This window comes from Cavia porcellus, unplaced genomic scaffold (genome assembly GCF_034190915.1).
Source record: "Cavia porcellus strain 051 isolate PalLab524CR breed Dunkin Hartley unplaced genomic scaffold, mCavPor4.1 scaffold_25, whole genome shotgun sequence".
In the NCBI taxonomy this organism is placed as follows: Eukaryota; Metazoa; Chordata; class Mammalia; order Rodentia; family Caviidae; genus Cavia; species Cavia porcellus.
Genome location: NW_026947508.1, coordinates 20,643,092 through 20,665,410, shown reverse-complemented (window position 1 = coordinate 20,665,410; position 22,319 = coordinate 20,643,092). Strand labels below are relative to the sequence as shown.

At 42.1% G+C, this 22,319-nt stretch overlaps 1 protein-coding gene across 3 annotated transcripts in view; it reads left to right on the top strand.

Moving 5' to 3' along the window:
* Positions 1–20,977: 20,977 nt before the first annotated feature.
* Slc9a1 (solute carrier family 9 member A1) overlaps positions 20,978–22,319 on the top strand; it is a 53,887-nt gene continuing 52,545 nt past the window's right edge. The window contains exon 1 of one of the 3 annotated variants that reach the window (XM_003471105.5): positions 20,978–22,142. In XM_003471105.5, the coding sequence (XP_003471153.1) occupies positions 21,809–22,142 (334 nt within the window). In that variant the 5' untranslated portion in view covers positions 20,978–21,808. The remainder of the gene's footprint in view (positions 22,143–22,319) is intronic. The other 2 variants (XM_023565678.2, XM_063235851.1) reach the window with 2 other exon arrangements.

Below are 22,319 nucleotides of genomic sequence, written 5' to 3'. Positions count from 1 at the left end.
AAGTTGGTAAGGAATTGAACACTGGGAGTGGTGAGGGTCAAGGGAATGGAAAGAAACAGAGAGGCTCATATAGGTGTCCCTGGTACTTTGTAGGTGACAAGTGACAAGATCAAGATGAAACTAAATATCTTCTTGGCCCCTGTTGCTAGAATTTTTTTTAAGATAGGATCTTGTTGTATAGTTCAGGCTGGCCTTGAATTCACTATGTATGGGCTGGGGATTTAGCTCAGCAGCATAAGTGCCTGCCTTACAAGCAGGCAGTCGTGAGTTCGATCCCTGGTACTGATAAAAGCGGAAAAAAAGACCAAAAAAAAAAAAAAAAAAAAAAAAAAAAAGAATTCACTATGTAACCCAAGGCTGGCCTTGAACTAGCAATGACTCAAGCTCTCCATCCATGCTGCTTCTGGCTTAGAACAAGCTGATTTTGACTGAACTGGCTTGAAACTATGAGTCAAATAAATCTTTCTTTTAAATTAGGGATATTGATTATTTTGTTTCAACAGCAGTTAAATGACTAAGATATGGACCTGAAACTTGTATGCCTACTTGCCTAGGGCCCCCCAAAATGAGTAAATACATACTTTTCATTGTTGCTGAAGTACATTGATGGAAGCAGGGCGTGGTGGTACATTCCTGTAATCCCATAACTCGTAGGTTGAGACAGGAGGATCCTTGGAAATCCGAGATCAACATGGGCTTTAAAATGAGCCCTGTCTCAAAAAGGCAAAAAAAAAAAAAAAAAGTACATGATGGGGGCTGAGAGTGTGGCTCACCAGTAGAGCACATACCTAGCACACAAGGTCCTAGGTTCAATCCCTAGCACCACAATAAAATAAATAAATTTCAAACAAAAATAAAGTACATGATGTGTACCAATATGTTATGAGAAAGACCTTAAAGACAGAAGGTGCAAAACCCAGAAGCAAAGTACCCAAGATCCAGCATCTTGTTATTTTATTTTCTTGCAACACAAACCCCAATTTACTACTCTGAACAAATAGTGAGCTAAGAAAAGTAAGAACTTGCATAGTGGTGTGTGTCTATACTTTCAACACTCAGGAGGCTGAGGCAGGAGTATTTCCTTAAGTTCAAGGCCAGCCTGGGTTACATAGCAAGATCCTATCCCAGAAAAAACAAAAAGAAGAAGAAGCTGCAGAATATGCTGAACTTAAACTTTTGGCCAAGAGAATAAGGGAGACCATAGAATAGATCACTAAGAGTGACAGACTGTCCTTGCTGAGAGTGTCCACTTTTATTTTTTATTTATTTTCTATTTTTCTGAGACAGTTATGCTACGTAGTCCAGGCTGGCCTCAAACTCTCAGTGATGATCCTCTTGCTCAACCTCCAGAGTGCTGAGATCATAGGCATGTACCACCATGCCCATTGGGTTTCCAAATCCAGTGAGCCTGGTCAAAATTTAAGACTAAGGTGGCGATGCATACATGTAATCCAGGAGGCTGAGGCAAGAAGATCCAAATTAGACCCCAGCCTGGGAAATATAGTGAGACCTTGTTGAAGCAGGAGACTGCACAGTATTTCCAACAGAAACAACAAGACAGAGAACTAGGCCCAAAGAGCAGTTTATAGCCTGGGTCCTCAGGGGACTAGTATCTGCCTGAGAGCAGAGAACAAAGCCCTGTTTCCACTTTTATATTGTGTCTATCCTAGGGGGCAATTTTTCATTGGAAATCAGCGTAAAGTAAATCTACAGAAGCAAAAGCAATGATTAAAAGGAAATGAACAGTGATCAAGGGGACAGGAATTTGAGACAGGCCTTCAGAGGAGGGTTCAGACAGCTGAACCTGTACATGGTTGGGGTCAAAACCATCAATCTCCTTAGGGAACTCAGCTACATTAAATTCCCCAGGCAGCTTAGCTGCACAGTTAACTCGTAGTTGTCCAGTTTCGCCTGGAAGGTGGTCTATTCTCTCACTGTCTCAAAGTAAAATTTAAAAAAACTCAACAGCGTAGCTGGACGTGGTGGCACACAGCTGCAATCCAAGCATTTGGGAGGCTGAGGCAGAAGAGTCACTATCAATTCCAAACCAGCATGAACTACAGAGCAAGATCCTGTCTCAAAAAAAAAAAAAAACCAAAACCAAAACTAAAGTCTGGCAGAGTACTTGCCTAGTATAAACAAGAGCCTGTATTAAATGCCTAGTACTAAAGAAAAACAAAAGTTAAAGTGTATGCTGACACCTACTTCACCTCCTTTTTCTTCCTCCCAGCCCCAACATCTGACCTGGATATACCTGGAGTTCCAAGAAGACCCGCTGAAGAGTAGGTGCTACTGATTCTCTCCGTGGCATAATATTCTAGCTCAGTCTTGAAGCCCCTTCTTTCTGCTCCACTGCCCTCTTTCCCTGAAGAACTGGATTTACTATAGGAAGGAGTGTGCACGGGAAGGTAGTGGAAGTGACTCAATGTAAAACCGGTTGGAATTTTATATAGGACCCCACCCTGTAAGTCCTTGAGCAGGGGTCTCTATGCTGAGTGGATTGAAAGGTGGATCCACCCATTATGGTTGAGATTCTAAATGTTAAGTCTCTAAAACAGCTGAACTAGGCCCAGAAGGAGATGATCGTCTTTGTGCTACTGATTTAACTCAAGACAGAGCTGGATCTCTGGAGACAAAGGAGGAAGAGCACAGGCAGGAAGAAGCATTGGTATTGCTTGGGGGAGTGGCCTAGGAGATCTCGGGAAGCTGAACTGCTTGACTCTGAGTCACTAAATAATTAGGCTACACCCTTGCTGAATAGTCTTGAAACTCCACCCACCATGAAGTTCCAAGGACCCAAGAGCCTTCTGTTCAACCTCACACCTTCTTCAAACTTCTGGTAATGCAATCTTATCTGTGGCATAAAGTAAAAGCTACGTAGGTCTGGCCTAGCTCATGCCTATAATCCTAGCACTTGGGAGGCTGAGGCAGAAAGATCGCAAATTTGAGGTCAGCCTGAGCTACAGAGAGAATGCATGAGATCTCATGAACTACATGAGATCTCAAAACCAAAACAAAACCAAAAATAAAACAACCAGGTATGGAGATATATACAACTGTACATCTATAATCCCAGCACTTGGCTGAGGACCTCTGGGCTACAAAGTGAGTTCAAGAACTACATAGTAGGACCAGGGATTTAGTTCAGTGGTATAAATGCCTGCCTCAAAAGCACAAGGTCATGAGTTTGATTCCCCAGTACCAAAAAAAAAAAAAAAAAAAAAAGGGAGAGAGAGAAAATTTAGGGCCAGGGATTTAGCTCAGTGGCACAAGCACCTCCTGGCAAAAGCGAGGTTGTGAGTTCGATCCCCAATACCGCAAAAAAAGAACAACACAGTAAGACTCTACTTTAAAAAGAGAGAAAAAAAAATCTCCCCCAAAAGAACATCCAAAAAATACTTAAGTACAGGATAGGAAGTATAGATCAGGGGTAGCCTAGCATGCTCAAAGCCCTGCATTCAATCTCCAAGACTATTATTAAAAAAAAACTTTGGAATCATTCATACTAAATATTGAACCAAACCACAGATCTTATTTGATTTACCCTAAACGCAGCCCCAGCAGGGATTGAACTCACAATCTCATGCTTGCCAGGGAGGCATTTAAGCCACTGAGCTAAACCCCTGGACTCTTATTTGATTTTCCAAGAAGCTAGGAAAAATGAAACATTTTCCAAACAGGGTTGTTTCAGTCTAGATGATAGAGTAATTTCTGCTTCTGCTGCCTTTAATCCTGTAAGAATTTTTTTTTTGGGGGGGGCACAACACACCTGTAATCACAACACTTTGGGAGGCTGAGGCAATAGGATCACAAACCTGAGCCCAACCCACTTTAATTTAAAATAAAAAATAAAGGGCCAGAGATACAGCTCAGCAGCATAAGCGCTTGCCTGACAAGTATAATGTCCTGAGTTCAATTCCCAGAACCAAAAAATAAATAAAGTCAAATAAATAAAAAGAGCTGCAGATGTAGCTCAGTGTGGAGGCCCTAGGTTCAATCCCCAGTAACACACACAAAGTAAACTTTGAAATGACCAGTTCACTTTTTATTGTTTCTGAAAGGTTCTTGCCCCAGTACAAATTACTGTACAATTATGGCGGTGGTCTAACGTGGCGGAAGACCAAAACAGGAACACTTACCACTTCTTCCTTCTTCTTCAGCCCTATTGCAACTCCTTCTCCTGTTTGCACACAAAGAAAATACCAGTCAGTTCCTCACACATCATCAATGCCTGCTCCACGCGCCACTTCTGATCAGAAGAGATCCTATAACCCGCTGCCTCTCTGTATCTGGTTGAAGGACACAGCCCAGCCACCATCCTTTCTACATGCTTTTCTTTTTTTACTTTTCACTTCTATATCACGCCAGGAAACTCTAACAGTTTCTACCTTTTACAACTCTGCTGTATTTTTAAAAAAAAATAATGTCTTGCTATGTAGGTTAGGCTGGTCCTGAACTCACTATATATCCCAGGCTGACCTCAAACTCCAGGTGAATCTCCCACCTCAGCCTCCCAAGTTCTGGGGTTATCTAGTAACCTGCCTCTAAACGTTGCCACATTCTGAGTTGCTCACCTCTTCCTCTGCAGTTAAGATCCTAGGTTCTTCTGGTCTGGAACAAAGAATTGGACAAAAGAAGCAAAAAGATAGTGATAAAGTTTATTCGTGAAAGTACAAGTGAAGAGTGGAGAAACTGGCAAAGAAAGCTTGAGTCCAGTAAAGAGAAAGAGGGTAAAAGGAAAAATAGAAGTATACATTGTGTTAGGAAACACAGCTTAGACTGTAGCGGAACGTTAGAATACCAAGTTCTCTATACTGTTCAAACCTGGAGAAAACCCTCAAGAATTTCTACATATAGGTCCTGAGAGGTGGTGCAGGGACCTCACACTCAGGCTTGGAAACCAGCTCAAATTCTCGGAAGTCCACGTGCAGGGCTTTGGGAACAGTTCTGCCCAAGTGACCTGGGGTTTTTCTAATTGTCACGCCTACTTCCCCAGGCATTTGCCACGCCCTAATCTCCCATCTCACTGGAATTATAGGCATAGTGCTCTGTGCCCAACCCGTAGCTCGGTCCTATTTTAAAATCAACCTCTAATGCTCAATCCGTCCAAATATTTTGTGGAATGAATTGTTGCCTGACTTTACAATTGAAAATAAAGTTTATTAGGCTTAAAATTAAATTTTAATTTTATTCTTGACAGAAGTCTCTGCTTGGACATACAATCCTTTTTTTGCAGTACAGAGGGTTGAATGCTGTGCCTTTGCACTGAGCTATATCCTCAGCCCTTTTAACTATTTTCATTTTGAGATAATCTCACTAGGTTGCTCAATTTCCCGAGATGAGCTCAAATTTGCATTGCTCCTGCCTTAGCCTCCCAAGTACTATGATTATGGGCAGGTACCACAATACTGGCCCTCCTTCCATCCTACCTTTCCCCTGTAGGTTTCATATATACTACATACACACATTATACACATGTCTATGGTTATCTTTGTCTCTATTTCTATATATAACATTGTTATGGATTACAAACTGATGGTCAACTTAACACCAGCTGAATTAAATCAGTGTGGTGCTGAGCGTAGATGTTCCACCTGAGGAAAGTTGCCAGCATAAATAGAGACATGGAGAAGACTTTAGTGAGGCGTTGTGGATTTCTCTGTGTTACTGTTTGAGTTGTTGGTTCCCCTAGAGGAGCCCGTCATGACTAGCTTCCCCAGTGTGACTTACTCAGTTTTTCCTAATTACTAACATCTCATATTACCATAGTGCTTTTTTCAAAACTAAAATTAGGGACTGAGGTTGTAATTCTGTGGTAGAATCACAAGAGCCCTAGGTTTGATATTAGGAACTAAAAAAAAAAAAAAAAAAAAAAGCCAGGAGGAGAGCTCAGTATGGTGGTACACACCAGTAATCCCATCACTCTGAAGGGCTGGGCAGAAGGACTACCAATTCAAGCCAATTCTGGACAATTTAGTGATGTATCAAGATTCTCAAAAAAAAGTGCTGTGGATGTAGCTCAATGGAAAGGCCTTGGGTTAAATGCTCAATTCTGAAACAAAAACACCTCACTGGGTGTGTTGGCATCTGTCTCTAATCCCAACACTGGGGAGGTTGAGACAAGAGGGTCACCATGAGTTTGAGGCCAGCCTGGGCTACCTAATGAGTTCAAGGTCAGCCGGAACTACATAGCAAGACTCTATCTCAAAAAACAAAACAAAACAAAACAAAAAACACCCCCCCAATCCCAGCGCTGATATTATCATCAGTTAAACTCCAGACTTACTTGATCTCATTAATTTTTCATTAATATCCATTTTCTAAAAAAAAAAAAAAATCCATTTTCTGTCCCAGGATTCTATCCAGGATACTATATCACGCTGAGTCCTCATGTCTCCTTATTCCTATTACTGTGATAGTTTTTTGTTTTGGTTTGTTTTTGTTTTTGTTTTTTGATACAGTGTCTTGCTGTGTGTTTCAGGCTGGCCTTAAACTCATGATGTAGCCCAGGCTGGCCTTGACCACTCACAGCAATCCTCCTGCCTTAGCCTCCCCAGGGCTAGGATTACATGTGTGTATCGCTACACCTGACTCTGTTGTGTAGTATTCTATTTTAAATTACACAAATCCAGCTCACCCTTGAAGTTTAAACTGCACCTCTTTTAGGGAGGAGTGGATATAAATTACTTGGAATTGTTTTAGGATTTGTCTCTTTTCCACATTATTTATTCACTCAGTTATGTTGGTATGGATTCAGCCATTTTTTTATACTGTAGGTTAAGTTTTAATACTGTTACTTATTTTGTGACTCAAATTATCCCAGGTTTAGCAATTGGGAGCTCTTCCATGTTGACTTCTGTCTATGACATCCCCCATTTTTTTGTTTTTTGGAGCATTTCTTTTCTGGTTCTACAAAATGCTCTGGATTTTCCTTGTCATTTTCCTTACCTAAACCCTGGAATCATTCATTTTTCCAAAGATTCCTGGTTCTTTTTATACTGGAGAAAAACAGTGTTTAGAAGCCAGATTCTGCATAGTTCATTGCCACTGGGAACCACTGTTTTTAAATAGTCAGATAGACACAGAGAAGAGTACATGAAACATATAAGTACACTTTAAAGAAAAATTATAAACTGAACACAAGTAAATCTGTTTTTAGCATTAATTATGTTGATTTTTAAATCTCTTCCTCCTGAAACCCTTCCCTGACCTAGAAAGCCAGGATTAGGCGCTCCTCATGAGAACCCATAGCACCTGGTATTTATCCTACCCTGATTGCATATTAAGCCATGTCATGGTATACAACTCAGAAGATGCAGGAAAGTTTAAAAACAAGAGACAAGGTCAGCAGTATTCTACCACCCAGGCAAATTTTTTAAAGGAGAGATTTAATTTTGAGACAGGGTCTCACTAAATCACTGAATTGCCTAAACTGGGGTTGGGTTTGCTAATCTCCCACAATACTGGGATTACAGGATTACATGCATATGCTACCTGTGTGCCACCATGCCTCTTTAATTTTGATTCATTCATTAATGAATTTGTGAGGAGAAGGTGGAACTCAGGGCCTCCCACATGCTGAACACATGTTCTAACCCTGAGGCACATCTCCAGCCCAGATTAGGGGATCATTGTTTTGTTTTTGTGATTTGTCTCTAGTTTAGTGCCTTTGCACTAAACTATATCCCCAGTCCTTTTTATCTTTTGAGTCAAAGCTCTCCCTAATTTGCCTAGGTCTGGCTCTCTTTGTGCTGCTCCTTTCTCAGCCTCCCAGAGTGGGCATCACCATCCCTGGCTTACTTAGATGAATTTTAGGGTGGAATTTGGCCTTGAGAGTTTGTAATTCTGTGTCTCCAAGTGCCCACCCCCAACCTGTGCCTGCATTCTCCTTCTACCCAACTGCTTTTAATCCCCAAGTAAGCACCCGGGCTCTTCTTGACTAGGAGCCTTTGCTCAGGGGCCACCCTCCTCTTTCTGCTTCCTCCCCAACCAGAAAACCAGCTCCCTGCCATCTATAAAGCCAGCCTGGTCCCCTACAACTGAAAGCAGACTCTGTACACTTCACCCAGCCCCCTACTTCATCTTGTCCTTGGGCAGTTTTCCAACTTTTCTCCTAGTCTACAGCAACCTTCTTAGAGATTCACAGGTGATGGAGAGGGAAGGGAATCAGACAGAAATGGGGTTGGGTGGTGGCTGTACCACTTTCTGGCTGTGTGACCTTGGCTATGTTTGGATGTGTTAACATCACTAAGCCTTTAAAGTTTCTTTATGCATCTGGAAAATAGAGATTAGTGAGAATTAGGCCTGCCAAAGAGTAGGTCTGCTCTTCCTGCAGCACAGAATAATGTACAGGAGGTGTTGAATGTCTGAAGAGGAGTCCTACTTTCAAAGGCTACAGGCAAGCAAGAGGAGGCTGGACATGGGGGTTTGAAGGTACTAAGTGGCAAAAAGCTATAGATTCCTGAGAAGAAGGATGTCACTGTGCTGCATGGAGAAGACAGCTGTACTGACCCTCGGGGTGATAGGCAGGGGGCAGAGGAGAGAAGGAACGGGCAGCCCTTTGGGGCCTTAAGAAGCCTTCAGAAATTAACCTTTTGCTGGAAAACTTGCCTTTTGGCCAAGTAGATGAAGGGAGACAGAAGATCTATAGCCTATGTAAGAGGTCTTCTCCATACCCTTAGGGATTTTGGAAGAGCACTTTGGTACTGGGTTGAGGTCTGTAGCATAGTCAGTTTACTTTATCTTCTTTAAACAAGGAATATGGGTTATATAGGGTTGTATGTGCAGCTCCTTGTTAGAGTGCTTGCCTGGCATTGTGAGGTTCAATTTCTGGGACTGAAAAAGAAGAGCCAGGCATGGTGGCTCATGCCTGTAATCCCAGCACTCAGGAGGTTGAGGCAGGAGGTTCGTTGTGAGTTCCAGCCTAGGCTACAGAGTGAGCTCAAGGCCAACCTGAACTGCATGGTGAGACCCTGTATCAAAAAGATGAAGAAGAAGAAGGAAGAGGAGGAGGAAGAGGAGGAGGAGGAGGAGGAGGAGCAGCAGCAGCAGCAGCAGCAGGAGCAGCAGGAGCAGCAGCAGCAGCAGCAGCAGCAGCAGCAGCAGCAGCAAACAGGTTTATTATTTACACAGGGCCAGGCCCACATCCCTGTGCCATGTGACTAGGTTATTTGGGTCCAGGAAGAGGTCAGAGTTGGCACAGGAGAGAAACGAGTGCCAGCTCAGCCTGTCCTAGTCCTGAGGACCTCAGTTCATGCTGACAGTTTCAGATGGACCCTTCTGTGATAAGGGTATATAATGATTCGGGGACTCCACTTGGCTAGGAAAATGCTAGACTACCAATGAATAGTTGTCCTTGCCTATAGATGCTCACTTTCTTTCTCTCTGTCTCTCTGTCTGTCTCTCTGTCTCTCTCTCTTTCTTTTCTTTCTTTCTTGACGGTAAATTTTAGTGATACTTTGAACCCCCACCCCAAGACAGGGTCTCACTATGCAGTTCAAACTGGCCTTCCACTCGTTATGGTATATAGCCTACACTGGCCTCAGACTCGTGATTCTCCTGCCTCGGCCACCTAAGTGCTGGGATTACAGGTGTACACCATCATGCCCAGCTCCAACACTGCTCTTTCCTAAAATCCAGCTTTTCTAGAGCAGGAGTTTTGACAGGCAGATCAGACTTTCCTGATTTCCTCCTTAAAAGGTCAGGCTGCTCCCTCTCCCCAATCTACTCATACTTGGGTTGCAAGCAAAGAAACTTCCCAGAACTGTTCCAACCACAAAAGTCAACCGTGTAACGCTCTGCTGCTCGCACCTGGCTAACCTGCAGAGCACACCCCCCCCCCCACTTAAAAACCCTTTCCCCAAGCCAAATAGCAGTTGTCTTGGTCCACAAGGCAGTCCACCCACCCAATAAAGCTTTCTGGTGGCAGAATGCCTGGTCTGGCTATTCCTAGGTTCCGGTCCATCCCACCTCACACTTCACAAGAAAAACACCTGAGTTTACAGTTCAGCTTTTTACCCCACAGCATTGTCTCAGGATGAGGCAGAGGGTAAAAACCTCCAGGGCAGAAAGCAAAGCACTCTATTTGTTTTTTCTGAGGGTCTCATTATTTCAGGTAAGCACTGTATTATTGAACTATACCCCATTTTTTTTTTTTTTTTTTTTTTTTTTTTTTTTTTTTTTGGTCTTTTTCGTTTTTATTGGTACCAGGGATCGAACTCACGACTGCCTGCTTGCAAGGCAGGCGCTTATGCCGCTGAGCTAAATCCCCAGCCCCTGTATACCCCATTTTTGCATGTATATTATTATATTTATTATTTTTTAGTGATGCTGGGGGTAGAACTCAGGGCTTTACACATGGCTGGCAAACTTCTACCTTAAGTCTCAGGCTTTAATTGTTTTCTTTAGTACCACAGATTAAAACCAAGGCTTATTACTGAGCTATATCCCCACATCTAGTTTTACATATTTTAAAAAATATTTTGCTTTTTAAAAAGCAATGCAAAGTTTATTTTTGAAAAGTAAAGATGAAGAGTAGGGGAGAAACTGACTTTGCAGAGCAAGCTGGGGTCAAATAAAAGGAAAAAGCAGGATAAAATTACACCATGGAGGAAACAGGGCAGGCCACGGTGAGGAAAGCCGTGGTAACCTTATTTTTAATTTTGAGACTGGGTCTCACTAAGTCACTGAATTGCCTGGCCTGGGACTGAACTTTCTTTATCTTGCCTCCCAGAAAATGTGTGCCATCAGACTTGGCCCATGTATATTTTTGATAAATATATTTTTGATACTGGGGATTCGAGGTTAGGCAGCATAATTTAGCAATTTAGCAAGATCTTGTCTCAAGGGGAAAAAAGATACAATATTTTATGTTGCTTTGTAATAGTAATATGACAGTAAATTTAGTGATACTTTGATCCAGAGGTGAATTTTCTTTACTTAGGTATGTATGTATTTATTTATTAAGACAGTGTCTTGCCAGGTTGCCCAGGCTGGAACTCAAGATCCTTCTTTCTCAGTTTCCTGAGTGCTGGTTTTTCAGGTGTGTATCGCCATGAACAACCAATTTCAAGACTTTTTAAGTTATAATTTTATATATATTTCTGCTGAAGTGTAAACGAGGTGATCAATACACTTTCAAGTGTAAAATACACTTCAGTAGTTTAATATGTTATGAGGGGAAGCAAAGTATTAACTACACATTCAGTAACAAAGGTAATGATTCAGCCGGGCATGGTGGCTCATGCCTGTAATCCCAGCACTTGGGAGGCTGAGGCAGGAGGATCATTGTGAGTTTGAAATCAGCCTGGGCTACAAAGTGAGTTCAAGGCCTGCCTGAACTGCATAGAGACCCTGTCTTCAAAAAGACAAAAAAGAAAAGAAAAGTAATGATTCAGCATTTCTCTCTGTTAAGTGGAGATTGTTTCATATTTTCTTGGAATGAATCATAGTGGGTATCAAGTCACAGAGGTACTTAGAATAGTTAAGTGATGGAGCAGTTTTATTTCAAATATTAATATTTACTATGTGCTAAGAACTATATACTTGGCAATGATTTACCTTTTGGGAGTGGAGTGCTGGGGATCAAACCCATGTCCTCACACATACGAGGCAACTGCTTTACCACTGGGCTGCATTTCATCCATATGACAAACTTTTTTTTGGTACTGGGCTTGAATCCAGGGTCTTCACGTTAAGGTATCACTGGGTTTGAATTTGTGATCTCCCTGCTCAGCCTCCCAATGTGCTGAGATTACAAGTGTGAATGCAACCACATCTGGCCTTAATGAATATGTTTTTAAAAAATTAATTTTGGCCAGGTATGGTGGCACATGCGTGTAATCCAGCACTCGGGAGGCTGAGACAGGAGGATCAACGTGAGTTTGAGGCCAGTCTGGGCTACATAGGCAGACCCTATATTAAAAAAAAATTAATTTTATTGATACATTTTAGATATACATAATGATAACATTCAGCATAGGTATATGATATATCTTGCTTTTTTCCCCCATGCCTCTCCCTTCCCTTTGACCCCTCTTTCCCTCCTTATTTATAAAAGCCTTGTTTCCATTTTTGTCTTTCTATTTTCTTTTTTCTTGTCTCTTCTTTCCTTTCCCTTCCCCTCCCTTGTTCCCCCTCTCATGTGAACATTTTCTTCCTATCTCCCGTTATCTGTTATACATTTTGGTCCTTATTTACACTTTTAGTTTCTCACACCAGAGAAACAATGCAGTATTTAAACACATGTGTCTAATTTATTTCACTTAAGAGTGTGGTCTCAAGGTGCATCTACTTAGCTAAAAATACCACAAACTTATCCTTCTTTATTGGCAGAATAGTACTCGATTATAAAAAAAACCCTACATTTTCTTTATTCATTCACCAGTTGATGGACATTTGTACTGTTTCTAAGATTTAGCTATTACAAACTGTGCCGCTATAAATAGGTATGCGTGGGTCGCTGTGGTCTGATGCTTTTAATTCTTTTGGGAAAGATACCAACAAGAGAAATAGCTGGGTCAAACAAAACTGCTAGTTTTAGTTTTTTAAGGAATCTCCACAATGATTTCCACAGTGGTTGTACCAGTCCTCACTTCCACCAAGAGTGCAGAAGGGTTTCTTTTTCTCTACAGCCCCCCAGCATTTGTTATTGGTTGATTTTTTAATAATAGCCATTCTTGGGGCTGGGGATTTAGCTCAGCGGCATAAGCACCTGCCTTGCAAGTGTGCAGTTGTGAGTTCAATCCCTGGTACCGATAAAAATGAAAAAGAAAAAAAAATAATAATAGCCGTTCTTCTTGGAGTGAGATGGAATCTCAGCACTGTTATAATTTGCTTCTCTCAAATGGCCAATGATGTTGAACAGTTTCATATATTTATTTGCCATTTCTAGTTCTTCAGTTGAGAAGTGTGTATTCATCTCAGATGCCCATTTTTGGATTGGGTCTTTAAATTTGGGAGGTTCAGTTTTTCTGAGTTCTTTATATATTCTACATGTTAGTCCTTTGTCTGAGGAACAGCTGGCAAACATTTTGTCCTATACTTCACTCTGCTGGTGGTGGTTTTTCTTGTGCAAACGCTTTTTAATGAGATATCAGTTGTTAATTCTTTGTGATATTTCCTGTGTAATTGGGGTTTCGTTCATAAAGTCTTTGCCTACATCTAAGTCTTCAGGAGTTTTAGCTCGTCTGTCTTCCAGCAGATACAGTGTTTCTGTTTTCATACTTATGCCTTTGATCCATCTTGATTTGAGTTTAGTGGGTAGTGAGAGATTTGGGTCTAGTTTTTTTTTGCCAGCACCATGTGTGAAAGTGGTTATCTTTCTTCCTGTGAAGGTGTTTGGCCTCTTTGACAAAGTCAAGGTGGCTAAGTGTGTTTCATCTGTTTCTTCATCTTCCAATCGGTTCCATTGATCCTCAGGTCTGTTTTTCCCCCCCAGTACTGTGCTATTTTATCACAGTAGCTTTGCAGTATAATTTCAAATCAGAGATTGTGATGTCTTTACCTTTGCCTTTGTTGTCCAGAATTGCCTTTGCTATTCTAGGTCTCTTCTGGTTCCAAGTGAATTTTAGGATTGTTGTCTATAATTCTATGGGGAATGCTATTGGTGGTTGTTTTGTTTTGTTTTGTTTTGAGACAGGATCTCACTATATAGCCCAGGTTGGCCTCAAACTTATACCAATTCTCCTGTCTCAGCCTTCTGAGTGCTGGGATTCCCAGTGAGTGCCATATCTGGCTTTGCTGTTGGTATTTTGGTTGGGATTGCATTAAATCTGCATAATAATTTTGGAACTATGGCCGTTTTCACTATATTGGCTCTTCATAGCCATGAGCAAGGGATATCTTTTCATTTTCTGATATCCTCTTTGATCTCCTTTTTAAGAATACTGTAATTTTCATTGTAAAGGTCTTTTACTTCCTTAGATCAATTCCTAGGTGTTTATTATTTTGGATGCTATAGTGAAAAGTGTTGTTTCCCTAATTTCTCTCTCAGTGAATTTGTCATTGTGTACAGGAAACTATTGATTTTTGAATGTTGACATTGTATCCAGCTATGCTGTTAAATTTGCTTATTAAAACTAGCAGCTTTGGAGCCAGGTGTGGTGTCACACACCTGTAATCCCAGCACTCTCTCTGGTGGCCGAGGCAGGAGGATTGCTGAGAGTTTTGAAGACAGCCTGGTAGGGGCTGGGGATTTAGCTCAGTGGCATAAGCGCCTGCCTTGCAAGCAGGCAGTTGTGAGTTCAATCCCCGGTACCAATAAAAAGGAAAAAGACAAAAAAAGAAAAAAAAAATGAAAACAGCCTGGACTACAAAGCAAGTTCAAGGCCAACATGAATTACATAGTGAAATCTTGTCTCCAGAAGACAAAACAAAGCAAAAAGAATAAATCTAGAAGTCTTTGTAGAGTTTTCAGGGTCCTCTGTGTAGAGTATCATGTCATCTGTGAATAACAATAATTTAACTTCTTCCTTTCCTATCCTTATGCTTTTTATTTCTTTCTCATGGCTAATTGCTCTGGTTAATGTTTCCAGAACTATATTAATAGTGGTGATTGTAGACATCACTGTCTCGTCCCTGATTTTATAGTGAAAACTTTCAGCTTCTGTTCAATTAGTATGATGTTGGCTATTGGTTTGTCATAGGCAGATTTTATCAGATTGAAATAAAGGCCATTTATTCTAATTTTTTTGTAGGTTTTTTTTATATCATGAATGGATGTTGGACTTTATCAAATGCTTTTTCTGCATCTAATGAGATGACCATGTGGTTTTTGTCCTTGGCTCCGTAATCCCAGTACTCGGGAGGCTGAGGTAGAAAGACTGCCACAAGTTTGAGGCCAGCCCAAACTCCATACTGAGATCCTGTCTCAAAAAATCAAATCAAAGCAAAATAAAACAAAATGGAGGGAAAGAAAGATTTAAAGAGACGGGGACTGGGAGGAAGAGAAGCAAGTTATAATATACAGGTACAAATTTCACATTATGTTATCACTGTTTATATCTAAAATACCAATATCAATAAAATAAAGGGAAAAAAATTTAAAAGGCAGATCAAAAGGAAAAAAAAAAATACCGTGCTGGTGCATGCCTGTGGGCTCAGCACTGTGGGAGTAAGGCAAGAGGATTTCAAGTTCAAGAGCCCAGCTCATCCAATTTAGTGACTTAGCAAGACCCCATCTCAAAATGGAGAAAAAATTTAAAGGGCTGGGGATTAGCTCAGTGTGATAGCTAGAGGTCCCATCCTCAGTTCCACCAAAAGAAAAGAGAAACTAACGAGGGCTGGGGATGAAGCTCCATGGTACAGTGCCTTTTAAGGCCCTGAGTTTGATTCCCACCACTACTGGCCCCCATGGTGTGCTGCTTGGCCAGGCAAAATGCCTCAAACCTGTGGTCCTATCTATTAGGGGAGGCTGAGGCAGGAGGATGGCAAGTTCAAAACCTGCATGAACAACTGAGCAGTTTAGTGACTTGGTGAAACCTGGTCTCAAAAATAAAATGAAAATAAAATAAAATGGGCTAGGGATGTAGCTCAGTGCAGAGGTTCTGGGTACCATACACACACACACACACACACACACACACACACACACACACACAAAGAGGAACAAAAAAAGATGGATTAAACAAGATCCACATACACAATAACAAAGAATGAAAGAGAGAGAGGGCCAGGGAATATTGCGCTGGTCAGTCAACCTCATCAAAAGGGAAGATTTAGACAAAGACCCTGAGGAAGTGAAGAAGGAAACCATGGAGATATCTGCATCCCCGGCAGAGGAAGCAGCGGGATGGAAGGTGCAGGTGGAGGCAAATGTGTGCAGAGTTTAAGGCATAAATGGTAAGGAAGCAAAAAGAGGGAGAATAAGGAAGGGGCACCAGCCTGGGATTATGGGCAGGTGCCAGCATGCCCTGCTCCAACTTTATTTTTTTTTTCTCTCCAAATCTTGTTCACCTTCCTATTTGTAAAATCTCTATTTCCACTTTTTCTTCAGTTTTCTTTTTAAAATCCCTTTTCCTTTCCTGCCCTCCTCCTTTCTTCTTCTCTTATTTCCTTTCCCACTTGAAAAAAGATCTTTCTGCTTGCTATTATCCATTTTTTATTTTGGTCTTTATTTATATTTTGTTTTTCTCATATAAGATAAACCGTGCAATACTTAAATTTGTGTGTCTGACTTATTTTACTTAACCTTGTGGGGTTTTTTTGTTGTTGTTGTTGTTTTTGTTTTTGGTCTTTTTGAGAGAGTCTTGCTATGCAGTTCAAGCTGGTCTTCAACTTACTTTGTAGCCCAGGCTGGCTTTGAACTCCCAGCAATCCTCCTGCCTCAGCCTCCTGAGTGATGGGACTACAGGTGTGTGCCACCATACCTGGCAACATTACGGTCTTGAAGGACATCATTTTCCTTACAGTTGCCTCTAACTTACCCTTCAGGGCAGAGCAGTAGACTATTGTGTATGAATACCACATTTTCTTTATCCATTCTTTTCTTGATGAGCATATATGCTGTTTCCAAGTTTTAGAAATTTTTTTGAGACAGCGTCTTATCAGGCAGCTAGCCTCCAATTCACTGTAATTCTCCTGCCTCAGCCTCCTAATTGCTGTGATGAGAGTTGTGCACCACTGTACCCAGCAAGATTTAGCTATTAAGAATTCTGCTGCTGCTGGGAGGATTTAGCTCAGCAGCATAAGAGCCTGCCTGGCAAGTGTGAGGTTGTGAGTTTGATCCCTGATACCAAAAAAAGAATTGTGCTGCTGATGTTTTGTACCCTGGGGAGGTGATTTGGGGATGACAGTGTGTAGTGTATATACCATTGTTGCCCATTTTGAAATTTTGTTTTAGTTTTCTTTTTTTCTTCTTTCTTTTTCTTTTTCTCCTTGAAATAAAATGGGTTTGGAAAAAAATATTTGTGCTGCTAAAAACATGTGTATCACTGTAATATGATGATTTTAACTTTTTAAGGAAGATATCCAGAAGGGAAATAGCTCAGTCATATGGAATTTCTATAGTTTAGTTTTTCTTTTTTCTCTCTCACTATGTCATTCAGGCTGGACTTGAACTCACTATGTAACTTAGGTTGGCCTTGAACTCATGGAGATCTTCCTGCCTCAGCTTCCTGGTACTAAGATTATAGGCCTGTGATACCACGTCTGGCTGTATTTAGCTTTTTGTGGAATCTATATACTGATATTCATAATGGTTGTACTAGTTTACATTCCCACCAAAAATGTGGAAGGGTTCTTCTTTTCTATAGCCTTGCTAGAGTCCTCGTTATTACTTAATTTTTTTTATGACAGCCACTCTTTCTGAAATAATATAGCATCTTAGTGTTGTTTCAACTTACTTTTCTCTAGTAGCTTTTCTTACTTTTCTCTAGTAAAAATGTTGAACATTTTAAAAATGTATTTATTGATTTCTGTATTTCTTTTGGAAATGTCTATTCATTTTGGTTGCCCGTTTTTTGATGTGATTTAAAATTTTCTTACCAGTTATTAGAAAAGAAACAGATTTGGAGCCAACTAAGCATGATGGTGTATGCCCATAATCCCAGCACTAGGGAGGCTGAGGATCACTGCAAATTTGAGGATATACAGGGAATTCAAGGCCATTTTGAACTGCAGAGTGAGACCTTGTTTAAAAAAAAAGACAAGGTCTCACTAAGTTGCCCACTTGGACTTGATTGTTTTGTTTTGTGTTTGTTTGTCTTGGTTTTTTGAGACAGGGTCCTACTTTACAGTTTAGGCTAGGCTTAAATTCACTATGTAACCCAGGTTGGCCTCAAATTTGTGGTGATCCTCATGCCTCAGGTTCCCAAAATGCCAGGACTAACAGTTATATGTGCTACCATACCCAGCTAATTTCCAGCACTTCTTGTGAAAGGATTCTGGGGAGGTGAAAGCGTTGGAGACATACTTTTCTGAGTCAAGACCAACTTGCTCCAAAAGGTTTCTTTTTTTTTTTTTTTTCAGTAATGGTGATTTGTCTTGGTTAAATTTTCTCATTGTTGGCACAAAATACCTTATGCCCAAAATTAAAGAAGAAAGGTTCATTTAGCTCACAGTTTGTGGAGGTTTCAGTTCATAATTGGCTGGGTCCAAGGCAAGGTGACTCAGGGGAGAGGGCAACAGTTCATGGTGGCAGAAAAACAGCAAAAGCAACACTCTTTCTTACCCTCTTATTGTATGTAGGCCACATCCGTAATCTCAGCAATGGCCTGTGAGTTAATCACAAATTCTAGAAGCTTCTCCCCATGATTGCATGAAGCTTTAGGGGTATCCACACGCAAATCATGAGGATTGAACCCAGGGTCTCTGCAATGAGCTACATTCCCAATCTTTCATTTGTCTTTTTATTTTCTTTTTTCTGGTACCGGGTATCGAACTCACAACTGCCTGCTTGCAAGGCAGGTGCTTATGCCGCTGAGCTAAATCCCCAGCCCCATCCCAATCTTTTTAATTTATTTATTTTTTCTTATTTTGAAACAGGGACTCCCTGAGTCATTAATTGTTGCCCAGACAAGGCTTCACCTTGCAATTTTTCTGCCTCACTCTTTCAGTGAAAAGGTTACAAACATTTCAGCTTATTTTATTTTATTATGCCAAAGATCAAACCCAGGGCCTCATGCATGCTAGGTGAGCACTCCCAGTCTGTAGGCTATTTTAACTTACTACCTTTGACAAGATAATGCTTTCAACTCACACAAGGAACAGCAATACAATTTTTTAAGACATATTAAACTCTTAGCACACTACAGCTAGTACAGTCTGGTGGTGGGACCAGTCTCAGAGATGTGAGTCTTCTGGCCAGCCCATTGCCTCTGTGCCCAAATCTATATATAGCGTCACCTGGTCCTTACCTCAAGTTTACATTGGAGGCCCTCAGTACACAGGTCAGAGTAATGATGCTAGAGACACACAGTACTTGCTGAGTGTGCATCCAAGGGCTTCGTATGCATTGGCTGACACTTTCATTCTGTACTATGGGCTTGGCATCATTGCTGCTCTCTGTTGTGGAAGGGAGATTGCTTTACTTGAATTTGTATAGTGAGTGGTACTGGGACTTGCACCTAGATACTGTGGTTGTCCCCGTAGGCCACCCTGCTACCTTTCTGGAGCTAGGTCTTAGCCATAGGCTGTCTTAGATGGTTTCTCTCCAGGATTGTTTCCCAATACAATCATACCTTGATACTCAGCTGTTTTGAAACTCACCAAATTTGTTTGAGATTTTTGTTTTGTTTTGTTTTGACAGGTTTTTGCTATGTGTTCCAGGCTGGCCTTGAAGTCACTATGTAGCCCAGACTGGCTTTCACCTCATAGCAATCCTCCTGCCTCAGCCTCCCAAATGTTGAGGTTACTGGTATGTGCCACTATGGTAGGCTGAAACCTGTCAAATTTGGCACTTCTGTTGTGTTTTGTTTTTGTTTTTTGGAGACAGAGTCTCAGTCTATAAATTAAACTGGCCTTGAACTCACTATGTAGCCCAGGTGGGCCCTGACTGTGGAATGTATATACTATTGTTGTCCCTGAGTGACATGCAACGATTTTCCTGCCTCAGCATCGTGAGAGCTGGGATTATGGGGGTATGTTAATATGCCTGACTGGCACATTTTGAACAAAAATTTTGTCCTAGTCCTCTTTTGCTTGGCAAGCAATGTGCAAGCTAGAACTTGTCAGTGCCAATTCCCTTGTGACTTGGTACCCTTTCCAACTCAAATGACTTGTTTGATACTCATCATATGATCCTTGTCACATCTCTTAGAAGCAATTAATGACAAATACCATGTATTGTCATGTTTTTATAACCTTCTTCAGGCTTTGTAGGAGCTCAAAGATATTTCCTGGTCCATGTGGGATCTACCACCTCCCAGACTGGCATACAAGGACTCTTTCAGGACCAGGGAGAAGAATACTCAGAGAGGGGTGGGTCCCTAGAGCAATTCCTTTCCCTTTTCCATTTATTCTACACGGAACCTGCAATGTTTTGAAACAAACAAACAAACAAACAAACAAACCCTGGACTCAGAAGTTAGGAGCTTGATTTGAGTCCTGAATCTATTTTATAATAGCTGTGTGATATTTGGCAAATGGCTTAATATACCTGAGCCTCAGTTTTTTCATCTGTAAAAAGAGAATAAGAGCCAAATGTGACAGAAGACATCTGTAAGTCCAGCACTCAGAAGGCTGAGGCAGGAGGGTTTCTGTAAATTCAAGGCCAACCTAGGCTACATAGTGAGTTCAACGCCAGTCTGAATTACAAAGCAAGACCCTACTCAAAAGACCAGAAAAAAAGAAAAGAGTAAAAATACTTGCGACTACATATTGAGTCCTTGCTATGCAGCAGGACTTGAAGGATCACTGATAAACCTTAGAGAAATGGCTGTGAACTATCCAGGGCCGAACAACTGTGGGGATTTATTGTCATTATTCTGATCCTTGACTAAAATGCTGTTCCTCTTTGTTTTGTTTTGAGACAGGGTCTTGATATGTAGTTCTTTAGCATTTCTTACAAACTTTGTGAAATGGAAAATACTTTTTTGAAAGTCAAACTCCTAACACATAATCCTGATTGGTTAAGACAGGCAAAATGCATGTTAACAGTTGCAAGTTCTGTTGATATCTTTATTTTGAAAAAAGGAAGAAAGAAAGCTGTGAAACAGAGAGGCTAACTTTAACTTGCTTAAGATAGCATGATACATGAAGAATATACATAATATATTCTCCATGGAATTATTGGGAAAACTTTATGAGACTGCAAATGCAGATGTCAAAACAGTTTGTAAAGTCTTTTTCTTGTGTTAGACTCCGTAGGTTGAAGGCTGTTTTTTGTTTTTGTTATTGTTTTTTTTTTTTTTTTCCTTTGCCATCCCTGACTCAACTTCTTTTTCTTCGCGAGGCTTTCTCTCCCGGGCTGCAGGGGCCGCTGTGCTCCTCCGGCGCTGACAGGTCCCTCTAGCTCGCTGCGCCGGCTGCTCGCTGGTGCCTATAAGTGGCAGTGCTGGTTTCAACTAGCAATCAGTCCGCTGCCGCCCGCTTAAGGGCAGGTTGTGGAGGTGGAGCGGGTCGTAAAGGAACTTCAGCTGGGCCGGGCGGAGCGCGGCGCCTTGCTGGGGTCACCAGGAGGGGAGTGTTGCTGCGGGCCTGCCGCGAGCCGCCCCCAGCCCGCGCCGAAGCGCCTTCCCGCCAGGCCATCTGCCTCTGCCTTCCGCCTCCCTCCACTCTCCATTTCCCCGGATTCTCAGCCCGGCGCACCTGGACCCCGGCCCTCCTCTGGGTGTGGAAGCTCCCGGCCGCTTGGCCGCTTCACTCCTTCCTTCCAGGCTAGGCATCCAGATCCCTCCCTCCTTTCCTGCACCGGGTCTCAGCCTCTCCGTTCCCCTTCCTTTAGCGCAGGCTCACTCCACTTTCCCTTTGCTGAGTCCCAGCGCCCCGGTCACTTTCCTCAGTCAAAGTTCCCATCCTTTTCTCTTTCTTTTCCTTGTTTTGGGTCCCACCTATCCTGACCCTTCCTCTGTCTCTAGATACTGCCTCTCCTATTCTCTTCTCCCAGATCTGAAGTTCCAGACCCTTTGGTCTTATTCGTGGTCCATTTTGGGTCATTTTTCCACTTCCCTAGTTTGGAGTTCAGATTGTGAACCCTGCTTCCCTCCACTCCCAGAAGACTACCTGCAGGAAAGTACCACTATAAAACATGGACTTTTCCTAGAGACTCTTCTAGTCTCTTCTCCTGCCCTCTGACCCTTGCTACCTATGTCTCAGATCTTACTCTCACTTCACTAAGGGTTGAGGCCTGCTGGGCTGAGGGAGCATCAGGATGCTTCAGTGGGCTGGCATCTGGGGGCTGTCTCTGCCTCGGAGCTTCCCTTCCTTGCTGGTGATGGTCGCCTTGGTGGGCCTGCTACCGGTCCTCAGTCCCTCTGCCAGCACCATCCCAGGGTCTGAGCCACCTCGGGAACGCTCGATTGGGGATGTCACCACTGCCCCACCGGAGACGCCACACCACCCAGTGAGCCACCCTGTGAACCATTCCGTGGAACATGGCTCAAAGCATCGAAAGGCCTTTCCAGTTCTGGGCATTGACTACCCACACGTGCGCACGCCCTTTGAGATCTCCCTCTGGATCCTGCTGGCCTGCCTCATGAAGATAGGTAAGTGTGGTTTGCTTGATGCTGCTGTCCCACCACCAGACTGGTGAGCTTCCTGCCCCATCTCTAATATTTGAGGCTGCTCAAGATGCAGGGGCTAAACTACTCCTGTCATGTAGACAGCTTCCACCCTGCCATCTTGGTCTTTCTCAAACTCAAGCTCTGTCTCCTTTGTGGTCT